Source organism: Mixophyes fleayi, chromosome 9 (assembly GCF_038048845.1).
Source record: "Mixophyes fleayi isolate aMixFle1 chromosome 9, aMixFle1.hap1, whole genome shotgun sequence".
Classification (NCBI taxonomy): Eukaryota; Metazoa; Chordata; class Amphibia; order Anura; family Limnodynastidae; genus Mixophyes; species Mixophyes fleayi.
Window position 1 is genome coordinate 25,541,620 of NC_134410.1, and position 21,359 is coordinate 25,562,978.

At 43.0% G+C, this 21,359-nt stretch overlaps 1 protein-coding gene across 3 annotated transcripts; it reads right to left on the reverse strand.

Annotated features, from left to right (window-relative positions):
- Positions 1-14,185: 14,185 nt before the first annotated feature.
- Positions 14,186-19,903, reverse strand: LOC142102283 (SERTA domain-containing protein 1-like). Of its 3 annotated transcripts, none has more exons than XM_075187045.1 (2): positions 19,779-19,903; positions 14,186-16,404 (listed from the first exon to the last, which is right to left on the reverse strand). In XM_075187045.1, the coding sequence occupies exon 2, from the start codon at positions 16,398-16,400 to the stop codon at positions 15,624-15,626; it is 777 nt and encodes a 258-aa protein (XP_075043146.1). In that variant the 5' UTR covers positions 16,401-16,404; positions 19,779-19,903; the 3' UTR covers positions 14,186-15,623. The 3 variants fall into 3 exon arrangements, with proteins under 3 accessions (XP_075043146.1, XP_075043145.1, XP_075043147.1); XM_075187044.1 differs by lacking the exon at positions 19,779-19,903 and adding an exon at positions 19,013-19,165; XM_075187046.1 differs by lacking the exon at positions 19,779-19,903 and adding an exon at positions 18,694-18,996.
- Between the last annotated feature and the right edge of the window lie 1,456 nt (positions 19,904-21,359).

Consider the following 21,359-nt stretch of genomic DNA (forward strand, 5'->3'; position numbering starts at 1 on the left):
TGTATAATTTAAGCTATGGCAAGAATACAGGCATGAAGTACAATATCCTAAATGTTTGGGACATAGGATTTTTCTCCTAACATTCATTTCCTCATTAAATTTTTTAGCAGTGCTCCTCACAGTGACCGAAGGAGGAGACACTTGGTGGTCATGTCTGCGTGTGAGGCGGTGGTACTTATGACTTTTTTTTTTTAAGATTGTTGTATTTGTATGTTGGTAACACCACAGGCAAAAGGGGTGTGACCTACCCAATTGGATAGGTTATACCCTTTTGTCCATGGATAAATGGGACTGTCCTAAAAAGAAAGATCGTTGTGGCATTACTGAAAAAATACTAGATAATTAGGAAATGTATTTAAGTAAAATGGCACTTATGCTACTTTATACCACTATCATCATCATCTATTTATATAGCGCTACTAATTCCGCAGCGCTGTACAGAGAACGCACTCACATCAGTCCCTGTCCCATTGGAGCTTACAGTCTAGATTCCCTAACATACACACAGACTATAATCAATTTGATAAATACAGAAGTGGAAGTTGCTCAATCAATTTATAGGCTCATAACAGATGCTTGAAAGGGTGGGGTTATCCTAAAAGGAACAAACACACAGAAAATTCCCACAGCACAACATTATAGCCAGCAAAAGACCTTCCATTTCTACTGCAGATAAAAATGCAAAAGTCTTAGTTGCACACATTTGCAAATGTATGTTAAAGCCACCCGCCACTCCACGGCGCTTTTTTTTAATAGGGTGATTCTAACTCTAAACAATGAGAGTCCCATATATTTGGGCCATACATATATGTGTTTTTAAATTGAGAGCTAACTTACCAAAGAGGTACCCCAGAAGCCTCCAAGCAGCAATTCAGCGCCAGTACTCCCCCTCAGCTACTGACACCAACTGCCTCTCAGACAAATACAGAAGTGGAAGTTGCTCAATCAATTTATAGGCTCATAGCAGGTGCTTGAAAGGGTGGGGTTATCCTAAAAGGAACAAACACACAGAAAATTATCCCAGCACAGAGAAGCGCTGTACAGAGAACTCACACACATCAGTTCCTCCCCCATTGGAGCTTACAGTCTAAATTCCCTAACATACATACACAGACAGACAGACAAAGGTCAATTTGATAGCAGCCAATTAACCTACCAGTATGTTTTTGGAATGTGGGAGGAAACCGGAGCACCCAGAGGAAACCCACGCAAACACGGGGAGAACATACAAACTCCACAGAGAGGCAGAAGTGCTAACCACTAAGCCACCGTGCTGCCAATGCTATAGCAACTATTGATTTGTTTTTATTTAACAACACCTTTAAATAGTGTTTCACAAGTGCGATGCATTCAAAATTGTCTTTATAAGCCTGACTTTACCACCATACTACAAATTTTACTAATCTGCTGTATAAGTGCCCAGATCTCGACCAGATTACCATTAGGAGTTAGGCCGGTGTTGGCTAATCTGTGACACTCCAGGTGTTGTGAAACTACAAGTCCCAGCATATCCTTCCAGCAATAAGTTGCTATCTATTGGTAAAGCATGCTGGGACTTGTAGTTTCACAACACCTGAAGTGTCACAGGTTAGCCAACACTGAGTTAGGCTATAAAAGGCTGTCCAGGATGGACAGTGATTGTATACATACTCAGATCGCAGTCATCCAACCACATTTACAGCCAGCCCAATTGGCATCTGATATATCCCGGGCAGATGTCAATCAGCAGTAATTATGGATACATATATGTTGCCATTTGTGACCAATTAGGTTTAAAACAAATTAATTTGTTGACTGCATTTCAGGGTGTAAGGATCCACACAGGGTCTGCACTATTACTGCATCATAGATCCTGATCTGCTTCTTATAATGTTCAACGTGACATCTTCAATGCGTGTTGTGCAAAGAGGTTATGTACTAAATGTCATCAGATGATAAAGAGGAAGCACACTCCATATATAAATAGACATTACTTTTACTTTCACTTTTCTGTTGGTGTTTAATACAATATATGAGCATAACTTACTCTGACCGAGGGTCTTATTTCTGAACATATTTGAATTGATTAATATTAGAGGGTCCATTGCATTTCTTTCTCACCCCAGATAAATAATTAAATCTGCCACAGCCTCTATTAGTACAGCTGGTCACATCTCAGGAACAATTGTAGACCACTCAGATAATTTGCAAGCAAGAACCTTTGATCAAAGTATCTGTAATATGCAGGGTCTGGCTGTGCTGGGGGGCAGGTTGGGGGGTTACCTGAGTCACTGGGCTTGCATTTTTTTTCCTTTAAAATGTTCCTAATAGGCTGGTGAGCCGAGTGTCATTTGCCAGACAGCCCTGGTCGTATGGGAGAGCCCCCCATTACAAATTTACTAATATATATTATTTATAGGCTAACCCGCATAGTATCCCTTTAAGCACAATATTCTGGAACTCACAGGCAAACCGAGGGGGAAGGGTGGGGGAGTTACTAGTGCCTGGAACTTCCCCCTCCCAGCCTGGGGTACTGTATGCTTGAGGTGGCTGGACCCTGCCCCAGGATCAGCCATTTTGCAGATTGTGTGCAGATCATTTTTGTCTGCACTGTTCACAGCCATCTCTCCCCAACAAGTATTGAAAGCAGCAAGATCAGGTAGGAGAGAGCAGGACAGTCTGTCAACTGTGCTGACACACTCAGTCAGGACTTTGTCCTGATTGTAGGGACAGTTGGGAGGTATGTCCAGCTTCACACGGCTCTGCTAATAAAGGGAGAGCTGTGTGCCCCTAGCAGTAGCGCAGGCAGCATTGGCCGTGTATATGATGGGGATAGGAAGAGTTGGAGAGCAGCCAAGCACCGTCTGAAATTATAGCCACTCCCCGAAGCATGCTGGCCACGCCCACTGGCGTCGTGGTGTGATAACCCCTCTCTATAAATCTTGCGTTTGCCCCTGGAGCTGTCATCCATTTTGTGGGATAAACTAAAAATCATGAGAATAAGTAATAGGGAACGCATGATTATACGTTAGGCAGGGGTGTAACAAGACATTTGTGGGCAATTTTGCACACAGGACTTTGGTAGGGAAAGCCCCTCTCAGCTGTACCCCTGACCCTATAATTGTGACACCTTTTGACGTTAGGCCTTATGAATATCAGTCAGATAATGACTCAGTAATACCGCTGTTCAGCCCACACAGAAGTGGATGTCTCCGCTGTATGTAGGTGATAGGTCCACTTTAAACCAGGAGAGGGACTATGGCAGTAGTAATCAGGCAACCCCTTGATTCAGATAGTCATTTATTTATTTTATATAAATAGGACATATAGGTTAAAATGAAGCTCTGCCTAAATTGGGTAAAGATGGGATGGCAACAAAAGGCAAAAAGATTAAAGGATCATTTTCAGTGCAGCTACATAAGGTAAAGATTAATGCAGAATATTACTTCTTACCTGAGGTCCAGCATCTACCTAATCATACAAGGCTCCTGATATCTGCTGCTGGCCAATAATGCTCTACTCATATCTGCCGCTCAGGCCTTTACCATACAAGCAGCATGTTGTCCATTGAGGAGAGCATCAGCGGAACGCGTCAGTAGCCAGAGGAAGCGCTGGTTCCGCTGAAATACCGAATCACATGTCGTGAAAAGGGAGAAATTACACTTAAATATTAATTCATAACATAACTGTGGTGAATAAAGCAAAATCATAAGGGACTGCATTGTAAATACTGTATATCAAATGAATCCATGTATAATTTGTGTTACTCTGTAAACTAGAGCGAGATGCGAATGACTATGTTCTGGTGTTGGTGTGGTTTTTGGCACCTAAAGAGATTTAGGGAACCATCCTAGCAGGGGGTCTAACACAAAGAGACATGGAGGTATATTTACTAAACTGCAGGTTTGAAAAAGTGGAGATGTTGCCTATAGCAACCAGTCATTTTGTAGAATGTACTAAATAAATAACTAGAATCTGATAGGTTGCTATTGGCAACATCTCCACTTTTTCAAACCCGCAGTTTAGTAAATCTAGCCCATGAGCTATGTGAGCACATGACGACTTGCTATATTTAATATAGGGAAATATAATTCCATTTCCAAAATACCACTTAGAATCAATATAATTAGTGATCAATCACACATTCATAAATAGGAAAAGGAAGGCAACCCGTACGTCGAATAAAGCTGTTTGTCACACAGGAAATGAGAGGAAATTATTATCAACTTAACTAATCTCAACTAGGTCTCAACTTGACCTATCTCTAGTACTTGTAGAGTGGTACATTTGTTTTGGTTTTAGTAAGGATAAAATTAGGTCTGTGTGACACTCCCCAGAAAATATATGTTACATTTTAGCGTTGGAGATTAAACCGGGAAGATGTAAATTGTGGTTGTAAAGCTGTGTAACAGGAGACCACCCCCAGTAGGAAGGGAAAGGTGAAAAAGTATCTCTAAAAGATGAGAACACTTATTAGATCCTGTCAGACGTTTGGGAAATCAATCAGCATTGATAAGCTGTTTATCTTCCAAACCAATTTCTCTTGGCGATGATTATACAACTTGTATGTAAGTTTATATTCTGAACTGTTTTCCTTTTTATTTTATATTTTTTGCTGTATGATATGTCATTTTTTATTAATTGTTTTTATAATCTGTAAGAATTGTACTTTTTCGTATATTAAATTCCAATTTAATAAGTGCTGTCCTTATTGCTCTAAACAAATTCACTGCCTGTTTTGAAGAGGTTGATTACTTTAAATACCACTGTGGGAAGTGTTACCTCTTTTAGCTATCAGAGCGCAGAGTGTGCGCGATTGGGTAATTAAGTCACAAGTTTTCTACGAGCCTTATACATAGATGGTGGCAGTTGAGTGGTGTGGAAGTCGGTGCCTGTGTTGGTGATAGGACCATTTAGATCTGTAACCTTATGGATCGGTGAGTGCAAGACTGAGCGCTGGAATCCTGTGTGTCCCCTTACAGTAAACTTCTAAGTCACGAGTGCGCAGAGTGCAGTTTGTGACAGGTAAAGGTGGTCAGTAGCGGCTTCCTGACAAAATAGAGGTGATATAGTGTTTGACTTTGATTATTTGATAGGTTATCAGATCAGGGAGCCGGCAGAGGCTGGAGTCCCTGACACCACATTTAAGCCATTTTCTGCATCTATATTTCACTTATGAAATTCCACCCAAATTGAATTTTATGTTTTGGGTGGAATTAGCCTTTTAATCCACCTCTGATGGGGAGACCAAATTACAGAGACCCCTAGGGGTAAATGTATCAATCTGCGGGTTCTTCAACACCCGCGTGTTCAGCCTCTTCCGCGATTAAATTTCAAGCGGCGCTGCATTGTAAAGGGAAGTTAACCCTTTACAATGCAGCGCCGCTTGAAATTTAATCGCGGAAGAGGCTGAACAAGCGGGTGTTGAAGAACCCGCATATTTATACATTTACCCCCTAATATCTATTAGTCTCCTGTTGTATCACCGGAGAGGTAGAACCCTTCTGAGGAACCTCTTAATTGCAAATTACATTCGGGATATGAGGTACAGGGCCGGCAAGAAGAATTTAATCCCAAGTACAGAAATCTTGTGGGGCTCCTTCCATAGCTACCCAGGAGGTGTGTCCACACCGGGTTTTTGGCTCCTCCCACTATACAGCCAGGCCATGGTCCCCCAGGCAGGCCCGGTCTCCGGTACTTTGCACCTGTTTCTCCCCCCATCTTGGCACCTTTGCACATTGATGTTAGAGCTGAAGAGCTCAGGCAAACAGCAGTAAGTTTCTGCCCTGTCAGTGGGACTTTACATCATACTTGCCAACTCTCCTTGAATGTCAGGGAGACTCCCTGAAATAGGGGTGATCTCCCTCACTCCCTGAAGAGTCTGGCATTCTCCCTGATGCTGAGCCAGTACAAGACGTGGTTGGCTTCACCATCTGTGGTATGATGACACTGTTCAGAAATTGTGTCCTATGTCCATGTATTGATGCCTATGGAGGTGGCCATTTTCATGGAGTCCAAGATTTAATCAAGACTGACAGGTAAGACAACATGACTTCAGTAATGGAGACAGTATGTAAAAGATACTTCAGTCTCTAGAGGTTCATTAGCTGCTTTTCTTTAAGCATAGTTGCCTACTCTCCCGGAATGCCCAGGTGACTCCCAGATTTCTTGGAAACCTCCCGGCCTCCCGGAAGAGCAGGACAACCTCCCAGTTCTCACCCCTAGATAATTGACAGGGGGGGGGGGGGCTTAAAGATGCAAATATCACGTAATCTTAGCCCCACTCCCTGCTGTAATTGGGCAGAATTGTGACAATCGTTTAGGGGGTGGGGCCAAAATTATGCAATTCATCAAGCCCCGCCCCCGCACGCCCACCTTCCCTGGGATCTCCCTGAGGCCAACGAGGAAAAGTTGGCAAGTATGTATTATATCACAATGCTGAGCTGCCTCCTACTATGCAGTCATCTCCAGATCCAACCCTGAAGACCCAGCGTCACTTATCCAAATAGATAATGGTGATGTTACAGATCACTGGGGAACCAGAGACCTACATAATACACACACACATGATTCATTACTGCACAGCACCCACATGAAAGAGACCTAAATGAGGTAGGGGACAGAGTTCCCGATACATCTGTTCACACAACCAGCTGTCGGTATGACCAGCAGCCAGGTGCAGCATCCCCCCCGAGCATTGAAGTTAAAGTGCCTTTAAGAACTTTGCACACTGATAGTTGGGCCAGATATTTCTGCACATATAACATACACCTTTAATTATTAAAAAGCCAAAATTTTATCAAGTACAGAAAAATATTAGTCTTGTTCTTTTTAAAGATAATGACACAAAACATTGGCGCACTGCTGTACAGAGCAGCCAGCTCAAGGTGAACTATGTAGAGAGGGCATCTCCACGCAGTAACTCACACTAGGACTGCGCAACCGGTTTGATGACATGTCCATAAACTATAATCTGACAAATGTAACAATGCTTCACTTTTTCTACACAGCCTGTGTGGTGCTTCCTGTCTGCCACGATCTCCGGCTCAACGAAGGTGCTGTAGTTGATTGTAATTAAATATGGAGATAGAAGAAAAAGTGTGTGTGTGTGTGTTTGTTTTAGTATATCTAATAGGAGGGAGGTATGAGTGGGACACATGGGGGTAGATTTTCTAAAGATTCTAAAAAGGAACATTGGAGGTGTTGCCCATAGCAACCAATCAGATTTTACCTATCATTTTCTAGAATGTACTAGATAAATGATAGCCAGAATCTGATTGGTTGCTATGGACAACATCTCCACTTCTACTTTTTAGAAGCCTTAGTAAATAATAATATATAACATAAATGAGTTATGGTTGGCAGCGGAGAATTGGGCATGGTCATGTGACAATGAATAGTGTACCTGTAAGTTAAACAAGTCTTTTCTGTCTATATTGAATCTACAGCACAGGTAGACAACTCCCGTCTCTCGCACTGTTGTGGAACTACAAATACCAATGTTTCACTGGAGGGTTGCAGGTTGACAAATTTGGTCTACAGTCTCAGACACGGGGCCGTATGTGGGAAGGCTGGATATGCATGGTGGCACAGTGGTTGGCATTGTTGTCTCACCTCGCTGGGGTCGTGGGTTCAATTGCAACCAGACACCTATCTATGTGAAATTTGTATGTTCTCCCCGTGTTTGCGTGGGTTTCCTCTGGGTGCTCCAGGTTCCTCCAAAGACATACTGCTAAGTTAACTGACGAAAATGAACCTGACAAAATTAAACCATACTTGCCAACTTTTTCTAGTTGGCGTCCAGGAGCTGCCTGGGGGAGGTGGGTGTGTGGGGGGCGTCATTTTACAGCGAGTGGTGGGGCCAAATGATGAGATTCCCGGAGAATCGCTGCATTTTGGGCTTAATTCTGCCCACTTCACTAGAAAGTGGGCAGATGCGGGAGGCTGCCATACAATCCCGGGAGTCCGGGAGACCTACCCGGAATCCGGGAGTCTCCTGGATATTACGGGAGAGTTGGCAAGTATGAATTAAACGTAGTGTGTGTGTACGTCCATGTGGTATGGAATATAGATTGTAAACTGCACAATGAATAATTAAATACCATTGCATAAATAGGAGCGATATAAAAAACTGTTGATAAATAAATAGGAGTGTTTATTTGAAGAGCTAATCTGGGTGTGAATGGGAATAATAGAGGGGCTATAAGGTTGAACGCTTAGTTATCTAACATTGCTTACTGGGTAAGTCCGCTAACAGACTGAAAATTGGTTCAGTCCTCAAATGGCAATTGTAAAGCACTACAGAATATGCAGGCGCTATAACAACGCGTTAATGTTGCTGACGACTGACTCCGCTGCGTGCAAACAACAGGTACAATGTATGGCTATATGACATTTTATTTTAGCTTTTTCTACAAGTTGGCAAAGCCAGGTTCACGTCCCTTGTAGTGTTTTGTTCTCTACATGGAAGGGAACTGGGGGGTCCAATATTAAGGAGAAGCGTTTGTCAACATAATTTATTTACACTACAACAGTTAAATTGCAACTTACACATAACACAAAGCATTTCCTCCTGGATTTATCAGAAATAGACAGCACGGGGCTCAACCTGGACTTTCCCAAGCACCTTCCTTTACAGAGAATAACTCCTCAACACAAACGAAAAAAAAAAAGAGAGTGAACCAAGAATGACATCAGGGGCCATCAGAGGATATAAAAAAAAAAAAAAAAGTCTCCCATGAAGAATTCGAAGCACGTTTGTGTCTGTCAGGGAGCCCAGGCCGGGGCCACGCCTCTGCTCCAGCAATCTGGACCCATAAAAGGCAGCAGTGATGTCCTGAGCCAGCCTGGGTGGGGGAGGCCTCTCTCTCTCTCTCTGAACATTACACAACCAGCAGCAGGAAACAAGCTCTCTCTGGAACTAACACTCAGCCACTGGTTCTATATCCCCAACAGGCTATGACCCTTATGTACATGTTACATATACTGTGATTCCTCACCTGTATATAATATTATAATATCAATTATGGCCAGGTGTCTGCTCATTTACACTGGGTGTATTATATAACAAAGTCTACTAGTTTACAAGGGAGGGCTGGCAAATTTTAGCCCGGGGGGGGGGGGGGGGAGGGGGCAAGACTCTAATCAGCAGCCTATTAGGAACATTTTTAAGGAAAAAAAAATCAGGTGGTCCAGTGACCCAGCCCAAAGTAGCCCACTATGTGATTGGCATGGGGGGCAGATGCCCCCCAGCCCAGCCTGCCCCTACTAGTTATACCGCTTTCATAGTGCCGTCCTGGCAATAACCCGGGTATATGAACCTGGGATATTGCCGGGTGGCAGAGGCTCCCCCGGAGACAAAATCACGGGTAGACCGCGCTCATACTGAACACGGGTCTTCCTGGGGGCTCCATGGCAACATCACAAGAGACGCTCTGATTGGCTCGTCTTGTGATATTTTTTATTTACTTGTGTCTGGTAAAACCTGGGTTGAAAAACCCGGGTAGCACCATTCATAGTGCAGGCTTCCCGGGGCAGAGCTGGGAATTACCCCAACAAAAGACCCGGGTCTGATGACCTGGGAATTAGATCTGGGACCATTCATACTGCACCTCGACCCGGGTCATATGGGCTTGCCCTGGCAAAACTCGGGTTTTTGGTGCAGTATGAATGGGGTATTAGTCTCCTAATTCGCTGAAAACGCTCTCACTAGCGGTCAGTTACCTGCATCCATAGACCCTATATAGAGCATATCTTGGAGACTTTGGGTTCTCTGCTCCCTACTCTACACGTCACACAAGAAAATATGGATTTCAGATCTGTGTTCACAGAACAATATTTGACTTTTATCTTACAGGAACTCAATGGAAGTCATTAATGCGTCTATGTCATACTTACCGACTTTTTATGTTAGGAGATCCCTGAGGGGATATGAAGTACAACTGAGAAGTTGCAATCACGTCATTTTCCCACAGGGGCGGGGCCTAAATTACGCTATTGACTGCAAATTGCATCATAGAGGCCCCCATCCTGTTCCTGTATCCTATGCAGACTATGGGAGACTGATCTGCTCTCCTAGGAGTTTGGGAGACCTACCCGAATTCGGGAGACTACCAGAAGTTCCGGGAGAGTGGGCAAATATGGTCTATATCAATAGATCTCAAAAAAATCTCCAGATGTGCACTGTGCAAAAGTGTAAACGTAACATGAACGTCCTACCACTTTTATATCATCCTTTTCAGTAAAATACATTTTTCAGTTTTTTCTTCTACAATAATCATGGGTTTAGTCTCACTCATGGCTCACATGAATCATGAGAGTGATAGGACATCAGGACTGGCTTATTACATTGATCAGCGGGTGCCTGGAAATGTGCTTTTATGCAAAGCTGCAACATGGAGTTTCAAAAAGGAGGGGCAAATGCAGGATTTGTAGAGGGAGGTTTCCAAACCATGTCGCCAGTGGGCGTGACCAGCATGCATGGGGGCGTGGCTATAATTTTAGACAGTGCTTGGCTGCTCTCCAACTCTACCTATCCCCATAATATACATGGGCAATGCTGCGTGCACTACTGTTAGGTGCACGCAGCTCTCCCTTTTCAAGTGGGTGCAGGGTCCAGCCACCTCAATTATACAGTGCCCCAGGCTTGGAGGGGGGTTTCCAGGCACTAGGAATCCCACCCCTCGGTTTGCCTATGAAAAGGGGCCCATTATAAGTATAGGATAAGAACCAAGGTGTGCTAGCTATATGCTGATGCAAAATTAAAGTCCTTTTGTTCAGTTGAAATGAGGGCATGCGTCCAAGCAGCAAAGAGCACCCCTAAAAAAACCTGATCTCTCCACACCCTTTATCTCATTACAGTAGTCTTGGCTCCGCAAATGGAAATGTCAATTCTGCACTACTCAAAAAGCTAGGCCCACCAGTGAGCCTCTTCCGTGCTTTGTAGGTAATGCCCTCACTCCATCCAACTTTTTCCCTTGGCCTGTGCAAACTTCTGCTCATTCATTTATGCTAAGGGCCAGTAAGTACAGTAAGGGCCCATGACTGAGGTAGATTTGGATACATACATACACTTGTCTGGAGGTGAATCTGGTGCAAGGAGACACACCTATAATAAGGACGATAGGCAGCACTAGCTACCAGCTTCTGATTGGCTAATAGCATCTTCACCCCTCCCCCTGAGGTTACTTCATTAATTAGTGTGGCTGTTATATTCTATAAAGCTGCGCATCTCGCATTACTTAATTGATAGTTCCATTTGGACATACGGCAGGAAAGAAGATTCCCCTTTTACGCTTCAGGGGAAAACAACAGATGTTTGTATTTACTTGAATGCAATTTGCTTTTGTATTTGTGCCTGTGTTTAATTACATTTTATATGGAAAAAGTGACTTTCACATTTATTAATAACACTGTCCAGACGGAGTTTCTTGTTTACGTTTGGGGGTAAGTGCCTAAAACTCTACATAAGCCCCACTTGTCTCTAAATCTCACTAATTTGGGATGTTCTTCTCCAATGTCCTGGCTCTGACCTTCACCTGGGTCTTTTAAGGTCACTAGTATGATCTCAGCTGTAACCCTAAGCCACCATAATGAATCTTCCCTATATCACACATAAACTTTAGTGTATTGTTAAATTGAAATATAGTTGCACACAAGGCAGGATTTTTCTTATACAACTTCCTCACAACTGAATAACCAAAATTAATTTTGAATTCCTTATCTAATGAAATAATCAGTGGGATATAATGTAGAAGATGGCTCATGGAAAATCTGTGGATGTATTATGTTCTAAATGTATTATATTATCATCATGTATATATAAAGCACCAACATATTACGCAGCGCTGTACATCGAGTGCATCATGATACAAATACATACAATGGCGGGAAGCAAAGGGGAAGGGTGACCCTGCATAAGTGAGCATATAATTCAAGAGTTATGGGAAACAATAGATGCATGAATTTGCCTCTTGGTAGAAATATTACAGGGACATACATATTTTTGGTCAGGGGTTCTTAAAATAGCTTTTACTCTGACTGGCTCTGTACTGACAGCTGTAACTGCTTCATGCAATAACCTCTTACAGGCGGAGACATCAGGGTCGATGGTCGTCCTGTGTCCATCTAAGCGTCATGCTTTCCATTGCCATTAAACTCTCTGTTCTTATATAGTAGATACAGTATGGGGGGGGGGGGGGGGGGGAAAGGTTGTTTAAGTCTAATATTAAGAATGGCAGCATGTTTGTAGTAAATAAAGTTGGGTATTAGCAAGACCAGAGAGGCTCAGTCATTCTGGTGGGAGCTTTCAATGAGGGTACAGAGCAGTTCTAGGAAGTATGGTCTCATGGCCATTACAGTGGGTCATTTTTTTGGGTACTTATGTCAGGCAGGTTTACATTTTTGTCTCGCAAAGGATTTAGATTTTCCACTGAATGCAAATTATTTCCTCCCTCTCATGGTACATTGTGGTTAATGTCAGAAACAACTGTTGTTGACACCATACTAAAACAGGATCACCTAGTCGTCACTGTGCCCAAGGGTCATGCTTTATCTCCACGCATGGGTGTTATGTAGTACTGGCCAGGGCAGTGCCCAGCACTACCAGCTGGAACATTATATCATCATCATTTATTCCGCAACGCTGTACAGAGAACTCACTCACATCAGTCCCTGCCCCATTGGAGCTTACAGTCTAAATTCCCTAACATACACACACACAGCCGGAGAGAGACGAAGGTCAATTTGATAGCAACCAATTAACCTTTTAGTTTGTTTTTGGAGTGTGGGAGGAAACCGGAGCACTCGGAGGAAATCCACGCAAACACGGGGAGAACATACACACGCCACACCGATAAGACCATGGTCGGGAATTGAACTCATGACCCCAGTGCCGTGAGGCAGAAGTGCTAACCCCTGAGCCACCGTGCTGCCCATTATATATCTCAGGACCCTCTTACCACATTCTCTCCCCACCTCCCACACAGACACCGTTACCACACCCCTCATCCCCTTTCTGTCCCGGATTTTCTCTTCCTTATACCCCTTCTCTTTCTTTACCTCCATCTCTCCTCACTCTTACCTCCTTCCTCTCCCCCACCTCATCTCTCTCAGCCTCTCTACCCCCATTGTCTCTGGGGAGAATACTAAGTAATGACTACACACTGTACTGGAGAGTGTCTGCCATTTTCTCATCCTGCTTGTATCACATCTCATTACCGGGAGGAGTTGTGCTACAAGAAAATGGTCGCTGTTCTCCAGAAAGAGATGATCTATAAAGAAATGGCCACCACTCTCCAGTGGCCTGGCTTCAAGGAGATCGCCCATTATTTTGGTAGTCTCCCACACATTCCAGGAGAATTGGCAAGTACGGTTGATATCAGCCTGTCAACTTTAGCCTCAAAATAAATATACAATATACTGTAACAATTTTTTTTCCTCCACCATCCTCCCTTGTAATTGACTTCCACCAACATCGCTCCCATTTAATTACTTCTCCCCCTCACTCATTTCTCTTTCACACCCCCTGTTGCTCCTTATTCCAATCCACACACACTGCCCTCTTCTTACCTCTTAGACAAGCTTTGGGTAGAGGATGGGATAACCCCACATACTGCTGCCCCCGGTCATTGGTAGTCTGTGAAAACATTAACATGGTGATGACGTTAATGGAGTTCATGGCCAATCGGTGATATCTAGCAGCAGCACATGTGTAGTCAGAGCCGCCAAGAGGAGTTTCGGCTCCAGTACAGCAACTTCTGTGGGCCCCTTCCATAGCCGCAGAAAGGGGCGTAGTCACACCAAGTTGGTGGATCCTCCCCCTGCACAGGCCAGCCAGGGCCGCGGTGCTTTTACCCTGAACCCCCCCTCTCGACACCCCTGTATGTGATACCAGGGATATCACCTCCTCTCCTGGCTGCTTGTATAGAGGTAAACAGCACAGGGGGAGGGGGTGAAAATAAAGGAGAGGGCAGAGGGGGAGAGAGGCAGAATTTCTTTTTTGGTGGACATTCCTTGAAGACACTAGAAAGGTTCAAATTACATTTTCTGGTCTGCTCTGGAAGGCTGCAGGCCGTTAATTTGCATCCTGCATTAGTATAATTCTTGGAAGCGAGTTGGAATCAGACTAAATATGAATATCTGTGTACAGGTTTGCTACATGGATTATTCCCTAGCGTTGATAAGCAAATAAAACAAGTACATCCAGTTACGAAAATCCGCTTTATTCCAATCATAAATATTCACAAAGGATAAATAATGAGAGTAATCCAAGTGTTAAAATTATTAAGAAAATCAATTCCGAATGACCACAAAATGTCAATAAATACTATCACCAGACCTTTATTACAGCTGAAATGATCAGAAAATTTGAGAATTCTCCTAAACCTTTGGGGTTATGGATTCCCCTATATAAGGGAAACACATCTTGTTAATAACAACACTGGAAAATTAGGTACATTTTTTAAATAAATATCTTAAAACAAAACGTTAAGGTGAAGTAACAGCACTGGCCTTAATAGAAGAAGTAGCTTTGCTGTTTTGGAAGAGGATTATAGAAACCCAGCACAGAAGTTGAGAAGATTTCTCCCCAAATGCCAGGTCCTAAACCCATGGCTTCTAAACCCAAATATTAAATTGGTTTATTTATCGTTATAGAAGTATACAAATGATATTGCTTAATTTCTACAATTTTAAAATGGTTTGTTTTTGTTTGTATTTTTAGACAAGTTAAAACCATTAGGAAAAACCTGAAATTTAAAAATGTTACATAATCGTTTAATTACCTTATGTTAGCCGCCATTACATTTATCAGATATTAAAAATAAATAATTTCTGGCCTGTCATCGGGCATGCCAATTTAAAAAGAAAAAGATACGCACACCAACAACATTTTGGTGACGAAAGTAGAGGAAACCCATGAAGACTGTACAGAAATGTAGCATGATTAAGGCATGTAAGCTTAAATTAGTTCTTAAAAATATAGAATATTTATATATCTATAGGTTTAATATACATTTTATATGTATCTGCTGGGCAAACTGCCCCAATGGCTTCCTCATGTTTCATATAAAAGTAGTTTTTTTTTTATATCTGGATTTACAAAATAATTTAGCAACTAGTTCAGAAATCTGTGGAAAGTTTTAAAAACAAAAAAATGTGAACATGTATCTCTTATAGCAGTGATGGCTAACCTGTGACACTCCAGGTGTTGTGAAACTACAAGCCCCAGCATGCTTTGCCAGTAGATAATTAGCCGATGGCAAAGCATGCTGGGACTTGTAGTTTCACAACACCTGGAGTGTCACAGGTTAGCCATCACTGTCTTATACTGAAAAGGCCTGCTTACACTGGTTGTGGTATGGCATAGATAGGCATCATTCGTTAGCTCTCGGTCAGCATTGTTCTTTAGAGCTTTCCTTACGGTAAACTTGAGATTTGTCTTCAGCAAGTAACAATTTTTTCAGGATTGTATTGGATAGGTGAAACTGCAAATAATGCCCTCTCCTTACCCAAAATGATAACCGTTGAGTTAATCTGTTCAAAATAAATTAAAATGAAGTCCACTCATTATTTACAATATAGTGTCTTGTTACAAGACACTATATTGTTACAGCATTGTGTCCTTTAAAGTCCTACTGGGATGATCAGCAGTTTTGGGTTCCCACCAGAACATCCATCAAATAGTCCAAGTCACTAAGTTCCAGCATAGAGTCCTGTCCATCTGTCGATGCCTTCTCCTCAGCATCATTCATATTCGATAATGTTTTGAAGTTAAGAAGGTTGCTGCTCGACCAGGGGTCACTATCATACATAGAAGTGTCAATGTCTTCAAAAATGTCCTCTAGGTTGTCACCTAGGAGGTAGGTTGAGGAAGTTAGGAGGCTGGACGTTGTAGTCAGCTTACCAGATTCCTCTAGGCTTCCATCTCTACCGAAGTCTTTTGGGTAACAAAGCTGGTCGTCTTCTGCCTGGGGAAGCGGAGAACAACTCAATCCCTCAAAATTGTTTAAATCCTCAAGAATGGTGGAAATAGAAGAATACAAAGATGCATCCATGCTGGAGACCAGGGTATCTTCTACTGGGATTTCCAGGGTTGTTTTTTTACTCTCGTTGACGATTGTTTGGGAGTAGTCCTTTCTGGAGTTGTCCTCCGCAGTTTTACCCACTCCTGGACCAGTGGATTCTGCCTGCATGTTATCCTGAAGACGACGCAAGGTGTTGGCCACCAGCACGAGATGCCTCAGGTTGGGCTCCACGTGATGCAGGCTACGGTGAAGCTTCACAAGAGATATGTTCATCAAGCAGTGGGACTGCACTGCAGGCAGGGAGCTCTGGCATCTCGCTGCCATCTCTGTTTCAGGACCACTTACCATCTCCCCCTCCACCTCTGAATATTTACGTTTGGTGCCTTTGGCCAACATGGGTCTACAAAACAAAATTAAAATACATTGTGATTAGCCACAATTCATATCTAACTGAAGACGGAGTGAAATACTTTGGTTAATTTTGAAAGATTATGTTGCCGATCTACCACAATCTACAAGGTAATGGAGTCAGATCAGTAGTAAACACTGTGCTTACATGAGGTCTACATTACACAACACTACAGTCCTGTGTGTATGTCTGATAATGTGACTCATCCATGACAAGGTTTCAATTCTCTTTAACTTTCTATATGGTAAATAACTTGAAGAAATACTTTGACATGTATGTTCCCTGGCTACACCATCAACAGACAAAACAAGGTATTTGAGAAACATGAAAGTGATACCTAAAAGCACATACAATGTAGATACCATTCTCCTATTATAAAAGTGACATATACTGAGAGTGACCAATTCATCTCTAATCAACTCCATACAATGACAAAGCGTTAAGGTGGACTCTTCTAGGGTCATCTAGCGGTAGTTAGTGACCACAGACAGCCATGATCAGTAAACTAAATATGGGGCTGTACATCTATTTCAGTCTTTGAACAGCACTAAAGGGTTGGGCTTTGCAATTCTTTAAACTAAACAAAAGGAAGCTGCCAGATCCCATGCCCCCGAATCCTGAAGAACCTGCTAATCAAAATCAAATCCAAAGCCACCTTAAACTTTTGTCCTTTCTAAAGACGACATCTCAAAGTATTTATATATAATTAAACACTAGAGCATTATTACCTAAACATTTCATCTTTTCCTTTACTTATTATTTTGGAACTGCAGCATTTTGAAACTAACAGGCCCTGAAGTTCAATGAGAAATCCCTGCTGGTGGGCTGTCTCATTGCTCCCATTGTGCCTGGAGATCATGCCCGTCTCAGAGCAAAGCAGGACTTCCTCTGCTCCCTGTATACATCATGCATAAGATTTCAAGGTTGAGAGCAATTGGTATCTTCAAGATCAGTGTTGGCTAACCTGTGACACTCCAGATGTTGTGAAACTACAAGTCCCAGCATACCCTTCCAGCAATAAGGTGTTATATATTGGCAAAGCATGCTGGGACTTGTAGTTTCACAACATCTGGAGTCAGCCAGATGTTGCAGGTTACATTACAGGTTAGCCAACACTGTTCTAGGTAGACAGGCCACTGAAACAAAGCGGTAGTTAAGTAGGCATAAACCGACTTCTAGATAAGGTAATAGAAAAGTCATTCTAGAAATGAAGCCCTTATTTAAATTAATGGACCTGACAAGTACACTCAGCTAGAACATGTCTGATTGTAAATATGTATCTGTCACTCAATGTAACAAACTTTACCACCTTCAGAAACTAGAGTAACCATCGCACATTTTTTCCTGGTAAAACATTTCATAAATACATTTCTTAAGATAAAACAGAATATTGTGATAATATTGTGAAAAAACATACTAGTAGGTTAATTGGTTGCTATCAAAATTGACCCTAGTCTCTACCTGTCTGTCTCCCTCTCTATGTGTGTGAGTGTGTGTCTATATTAGGGAATTTAGACTGTAAGCTCCAATGGGGCAGGGACAGATGTGAATGAGTTCTCTGTACAGCGCTGCGGAGTCAGTGGCGCTATATAAATAAATGATGATGATGATTCAAGAAATGTATATATATAATGACCAATTAGATGGCACCCACAATATTCATATTAAAATGACAGGTAAGAAATCCAATCATCAATTATAACTATATATTTTTATTACTATGAAACCCACACTACAGCCACATGAAATATTGGTCTCATGTGCCCACCTTTTAAACTTTTAATTGAATCCAAATATTGGATCAAAGGTATTCACATCACTATGAAGGAATGGAAACATGGACTTCAATATTGATGACAATCTCAAACTCTTTATATTTAGCATCAATCTCCGAAAGGTCATTAACAGGACTGTCAAAGACTCCATTTATGATCAAATTACAATAACTCTCTGAATCACTACTGTTACCTTCTCCAAAGTAAACTCTGGTGCCTGAATCTCCTAAATTACCCTTTGCCGCCAATGCTGAGAATAATAGAAAGTAACCGATGTGTTGCAAATAAACCTACACATGGCCTATCAAGTGACATTTTAGAATATTTTCACATAATCAATCACCATTTGCAATCAGTAGCCACATTAATCCTGAAGGTCACCCACAGTAATACTACCATAGACCAAAAAAACAACATTTAGCATTTTTGGATTTCAAGAAGCCGAATGTAAAAAGTTACATGTATTCATGAAACTGCACAGGCAACACACGCCAATTAAACATACATTAACTACAGGTATATTTCATATTTGCTGTTAATTGAAGGCTCCAGCCAGGATCTCCCCCTCCCTAACCAGAATGACTGCCCCACACAGAACTACCTCCGCTCCTTACTCATCTGCAGAAGCCTGTGCAGAATAAGGGCTGCTGTCTTTACTGGAGATCTTAGTACCCTGTATGTGCACAGATCTAAGCGCAGGTAAGAGACCCATTAAATATACATTACCAGACTAAAGGAGATTGCCTAATGCAGACTGATTTCTCCCTATGTGTATAATAAAGGATGACTTATACCCCCCAGGACAGGACCACCTGCTGACTCACCCACTAAGAGGGAAGCAAACATCATCATCCCCATCTAGTAGTAATAATGCCATTTCCAAACAAGAAGGATTTTCCCTGAGCTGAGAAACCCTCAGCCACAAAGGTGTAGTAGACAGACGTAAGTTTCCTGACATACAGCCATATTTAATTCTCTGACATTTAATGTGACTATAATATAGAAATATATATATATATATATATATATATATATATATATATATATATATATATATATATATATACATATACATATACACACACACATACACACCTAGGGGGGGGGGGGGGGGTCTGTCCCCCGAGAGGTCGTAGAAAACATTTTTTAAGTTAAAGTGGGTCGGTCCAAGGGATTTCTGATATGAAAGTACCCAGTCACTATATAACTGCCTATAAAACCTGACTTTAAATGGACTTCTGTGTATATTGGTACTGTGTTGTCCCCTCAGGGGGTCTCTACCCCTAGGTATAGAGAGGAATGGGTATATCCCCAGCACACAGGCATGGATCTGTTCCAAGTGGGGGCTGTACAGAGGAGTAGATCGCTCCCCTGGTGAATCTATGTGGACCTGGTTATATATACATACATATAAGAGCTGTCACCCTGGGTGTACAGGAAATATCCCCATGCACTAGGCTGATAGTCCCCTATCCCATACAAGGGAGTTGGTCTAACAGCGCAGAGCCCCTCAGACTCCGGACACACAGACCCCCACCCCCTCCCCACAGCCACCGTCCGCCATTACCCTCCCTCCGCCTACGCACATACCTGCCCAGCTGCTCAGCAGCTAATCAGAATCCTTCGTTGCGGAGATCAGCGACCAATCAGGGCGCAGCATCCCACCCCCCTGCACAGAGCCCCAGCAGCACAGCTGCTCTCTCCGTAGAGCTGTCAGTGAATGCTTCGCCGTTCAGTCTGCTGGAGCGTTGCCTCCCACTAAACCCCGCCCTCCGCGCCTCCCATTGGCTGAGATTGACGGAACCCGCCTATCAGCTGTGTCCGAGGCGTGCTACGAACGGCGCGTGCCGCTGCCGCCCCTTTCTGTTTCTGAGTGACTAAGCGGGCGTGGGCTGGAGAAGGAGGTTGGCGGGGTGATTCACGTGGACACGTCACGATGGGTGCCGGGGGGCGGGACAGGCGGTGATTGACAGGGACGGCCCGGGATGCGTTGTCAGGGTAACACCTCAGCAGGGGCCTCCTGTCAGTCACCCTCAGTGGCAGTAAATAATAATACAAAAGACGTACTACATGGACAGGTTACATGTGCCCTGTTGCCACCTTGTCATGCCACCTTGTCTTGCTGCACAGATATATGAGTCTGGAGATTGGCCCTCTCTATACCACAATGTCTGAAGATCTCATTAAAATGGTAATAGCACTGGTCTATGCCAGCACTGCATTGGCTGCTATTTGCAGGGTAGAGCATACTTGCCAACACTCCCTGAATGTCAGGGAGACTCCCTGATATAGGGGTGATCTCCCTCACTCCCTGAAGAGTCTGGCATTCTCCCTGATGCTGAGCCAGTACCAGACGTAGTAGGCTTCGCCATCTGTGGCATGATGACACTGTTCAGAAATTGTGTCTTATGTCCATGTATTGATGCCTATGGAGGTGGCCATTTTCATGGAGACCAAGATTTAATCATAGACTGACAGGTAAGACAACATGACTTCAGTAATGGAGACAGAAATGTAAGAGACACTTCAGTCTCTAGAGATTCATTAGCTGCTTTTCATTAAGGCATAGATGCCTACCCTCCCGGAATGTCCGGGAGACTCCCACATTTCTGGGAGACCTCCCGGGAGAGCAGGGCAACCTCCCGGTTCTCGTCCCTGCAATAGATAAGTGACGCACACTTCCCCAGGGATCTCCCTGAAGCCAACAAGGAAAAGTTGGCAAGTATGGGGTAGTGTGGTGTCTAAACTTTCTTGAGTTTTTGATATGATCTAAATAAGGTGTTATTCTAACTTTCCCCAATATTTGCAGCATCATTGGGTATTACTTAACAATTGCTGCAGGATGTTTTTAAAGTTTACAACTTTCCAGAGAAAAACAGCACAACATCATCATCATCATTTATATAGCGGCATCATATTCCGTAGCACTTTACAATTGGGGACAAACACAGTAAACTAATAAACAAACTGGGTAAAACAGACACAGAGGGGAGAAGGCCCTGCTCGCAAGCTTACAATCTATGGGATGCACATGTATTCGGTGCACCCAGAGCCGTAACTTAGAATTCTAGCGCCTGGGGCGAGAACGACAAACGCCCCCTCCCCCCTTGCCCTCAATTTTAACCAAATTAACATAAAATATTCCTAAATTGCGCCCCCCCTTCAGCGTTG

Bases quoted from the DNA above. Each gene is read 5' to 3' on its own strand.
- LOC142102283 (XM_075187044.1), bottom strand. From the start codon at position 19,146: ATGTCAGGAAACTTACGTCTGTCTACTACACCTTTGTGGCTGAGGGTT. The intron at 16,405-19,012 runs GTGAGTCAGCAG...TTTGTTTTGTAG, and splicing joins GTTTGCTTCCCTCTTAGTGG to ACCCATGTTGGCCAAAGGCA.